The 3,257-nt window shown below is 55.9% G+C and overlaps 1 protein-coding gene across 1 annotated transcript in view; it reads right to left on the reverse strand.

The window, feature by feature from the left end:
• SDRG_08567 (hypothetical protein) overlaps positions 1-1,888 on the reverse strand; it is a gene marked incomplete at its 5' end in the record, with an annotated part of 2,888 nt that extends 1,000 nt beyond the window's left edge. Inside the window, 2 exons of the mRNA XM_008614459.1 lie at positions 106-1,386; positions 1,432-1,888. Of these exons, the coding sequence (XP_008612681.1) occupies positions 106-1,386; positions 1,432-1,888 (1,738 nt within the window). The remainder of the gene's footprint in view (positions 1-105; positions 1,387-1,431) is intronic.
• Between the last annotated feature and the right edge of the window lie 1,369 nt (positions 1,889-3,257).

Below are 3,257 nucleotides of genomic sequence, written 5' to 3' on the forward strand. Positions count from 1 at the left end.
GCAGCGCGAGCAAGTCCAGAAGAAAGCTGACGTTGTCAACGTGGTGGGTCGGGTCCATGCAGTACGGCAGCAAGAATGTGCTCGTCGTCACGTACTGTCGACGACCTACAATCTCGCGAAGGCACTCGCGCGGGTTGCCAATACCGGCAGCAAGGAGGTAGCGCATCGCCTCCATGTTGCCGCGTCCAAGAGCTACGTGAAGAAGCTCGTCGTCATGGAGCTCGGGCTGACGCTCCAGCAGTTGCGTGACGAGACCGAGATGGCCTGTCACCAGCGCAAAAAGGAGCGCTTGCTTCAAATCATCCATCGTAACGTGGGCCAGAAGAAAGTGAAGGACGTCCCACGCCTTCCTCTGAATCATCTTCCCGATCGTGAAGGGGCCATAGCGACCGCCATTCAGGTGCGCATGTAAGAACTGGACGAGGGGTAGGTTGTTGGCGCAGCACGCGGAAAGCATGTAGCTCCAGTCCAAAGTCCCGCCGTGGACAAAGTACAGCCGGAGGACGTCAAGCATCTCGGGTTGACTCCACACAAAAGCATGAAATTTCATGTCTTCAGTCGGGCTTGGGTACTGGAGCGAGAGGAAGTACTCAGCCGTGCGCAGATGCCCTTGCTCAAACGCCTTTCGAACAACCTTGTCGCGACTGCAGCCTTCGCTTCGGTTGGTCAAGAGAAATGTGACGACCTCCAAATAGCCACCGGAAGCGGCCGTGTCGACGGCGTCGACAGTGCAGCCAAACGAGCCTTGATGGTGGAGGTACTGGACGACGTCGAGGTGGCCGTTCGCAGCAGCGCGGTCGAGGATGTTGGGCGACGCACCCTCGGATCGGTGCTCGAGGAGGAAGCGAACAATGCCGAGGTGGCCGTTGCTGATAGCACCGTCAAGCGCTGCGGTCGTACAGCCTTCGGTCCGGTTCAAATGCAGAAACGTGAGGACCTCCAAATGACCGTTGGTCGCAGCAAAGTCCATGGCGCGTGTGGTGCAGCCCTCGCTTCGATGCTCATGGAGAAAGCGAACGACCTCCAAATGACCATTGCCCGCCGCCTGATCCATGGCGTCCGTCGAGCACGTGACACCACGTTCGTGCAGCGAGCGTACGAGCGGCAAGAAGCCTCGGCCCGCAACATCGTCCACGAGACTTGGGTAGTGAAGCCACGGAATGACGTCGAGGGCGAGCGTCACGTTTGCAAGCGTCGCACGCTGCATGGCCGATCGCATAACCCGTTCGGACAATTGTGCATTGGAATGAGCATCGCGCTCTCGCCGACCTTCAAAGTCGTTGGGGCCAGCGCCAAAGCGCGCAAGCAAACGCAGGCTGTTGGCGTCATTTTTGGCGAGAAGGTCGACCAAAAACTCCACCGGGAAGCGCCACTTGTAGCCATTCTCTACAGCAAAAGACATTGAGTTGAGGATACCAGAATTCTACGTACGCTCACGATGTGCATGGTTCACACTCTTCACCAGCGCAGGCAACGTCGTTCGCAGATCCAGAAGGACCTCGACCGTCTCCAACTGGCCTTTGATAAAAGCCAAAAGAATGGCGTATTCGGAGGCGAGGTCTGGCCGGCACTGCAGCATGCGCGTGGCCAGGTGGGCACAGCCGCCGGCAATGGCCACGTGCAGCGGCAGGCGGTCATCACGCACATCGGTGCGCAAAAGGTACTCGGTCCAACGGAATTGCTTGGGACCTGCCCACGCACCGCCGCGTGGCGTAAACGCCTCGTACAACGACGCGTCGCACATGTAGAGCTTCGTGCTCGCGTCAAAATCGACGAGCTCCTCGCAGGCGACGAAGGCTGGACGCACGTCTTCATATAGGCCAGCCTGGTAGCCAAAGACGATCGATGCGATCTCGGGCTGGCCAAGCACGGCGCTGCGGAAGGACATCGCAATCTGAAATGAAACACATCCGGATAAACTAGAAGGGAAAAGTTGAACCGATGAGTCCGTTGAACCACACTACGTTTCCGGCGGCATTGGGGTTGGGGTCGCTCCCTACGCCAGTCCCATTCGCAAAGCTTCGTCCATAGAGATGTATGTACGTCGTTTGATCCGGCATAAACTGCTGAGACTGAATGATGATGGGACGCTCTTGTACCGCCACCGGATAACGTTGCGCGGATTGTCAGGATTCCCTTATCTGAGTACATCGTCCGCCTCGATTCGACCCGAGCCCAATATCCTGAACCCTACTAGTACCTATATGTTGTACATTTGCAACGTAAACGTTAGATATATTAGTGCTCATGAGAGAGAAGGTGTTTCATTATATCATCAGCAGATGGCCATAGTTGTGTGTCCCTGATGGTATAATTTAGTGTCGAAAATATCTGCGTTAGGGTCCACCACACATGTCTTTGTCAACGGGACTGAAATGAGCCGAGACGGTGTACGTCGGCGCCGAGGGACCCCACAGCAAGGTCAAGCGGTAGGTAGTAGGGTCGATTCGGCCGATCGAGGGCGCAGGAAGGGTCAAGATTTGGTCTCTTGAGCTGCGGAGATAGTACGTTGATTTTGGGATGCCATGCATGCATCACAATTTTGTGAGGATGATGCTGCCGACGTGGCGTCAAATCGTACTTGAACAACAGCTCCAACACAAAATCATCGTGGCTTTACAGGCTTTTCTATTTTCCCTAAATCGTTGTTGCCAATCGAGTGCTCCACGTCAAGACACCCAACGAGGTAGCACTAGTTGCGTTGTGCTTGGTAGATCCTTGGCCGCCCGCCACGTTGATGGCATCTGTCGAGCAGTTGAGGCCAACTGAGTTGAGGCCGCGTCCATGGAGCGAGCGTACGATGGGCGACAAGAAAACCTTGTCCGCACTATCGTCCAAGATTAAGGGGTAATAAAACTTTGGGAAAATTGAGTGCAAGCGGTGCTTTTTGCATCAATTTCAATGCATAAATGCGGTCCGCCCGCTCTTTTGGCTATGAAGGAGCTAGTACATCGCTTGCGCAGCGCAGCGCTTGCGTTTGCTATACCGGAGGCGATCAATCTGCGCCTTGAGCTCGACGTCCTCGATCCAAGCTGTCTTTGCCTTGAGTTGTTCGATGGAGGCTGTCGTGTCGGTCGCATGCAAATGGCCAGTGACAAGAGCCAATGACCAGTCGACAACGTGACCAGCCTCCAGTAGCGTGGACGCACGGACTGCCACATTGGGTGCAAGTTGAACCGTCTGATTGGCCTTTCGCCCTTGGTCCAGTAGCTCGGGCGTGATCAGCTGCAGCGTTGTCTTGCGGCGGCGGCTCGACA

This window comes from Saprolegnia diclina (assembly GCF_000281045.1).
Source record: "Saprolegnia diclina VS20 unplaced genomic scaffold supercont1.26, whole genome shotgun sequence".
Taxonomy (NCBI): Eukaryota; Oomycota; class Saprolegniomycetes; order Saprolegniales; family Saprolegniaceae; genus Saprolegnia; species Saprolegnia diclina.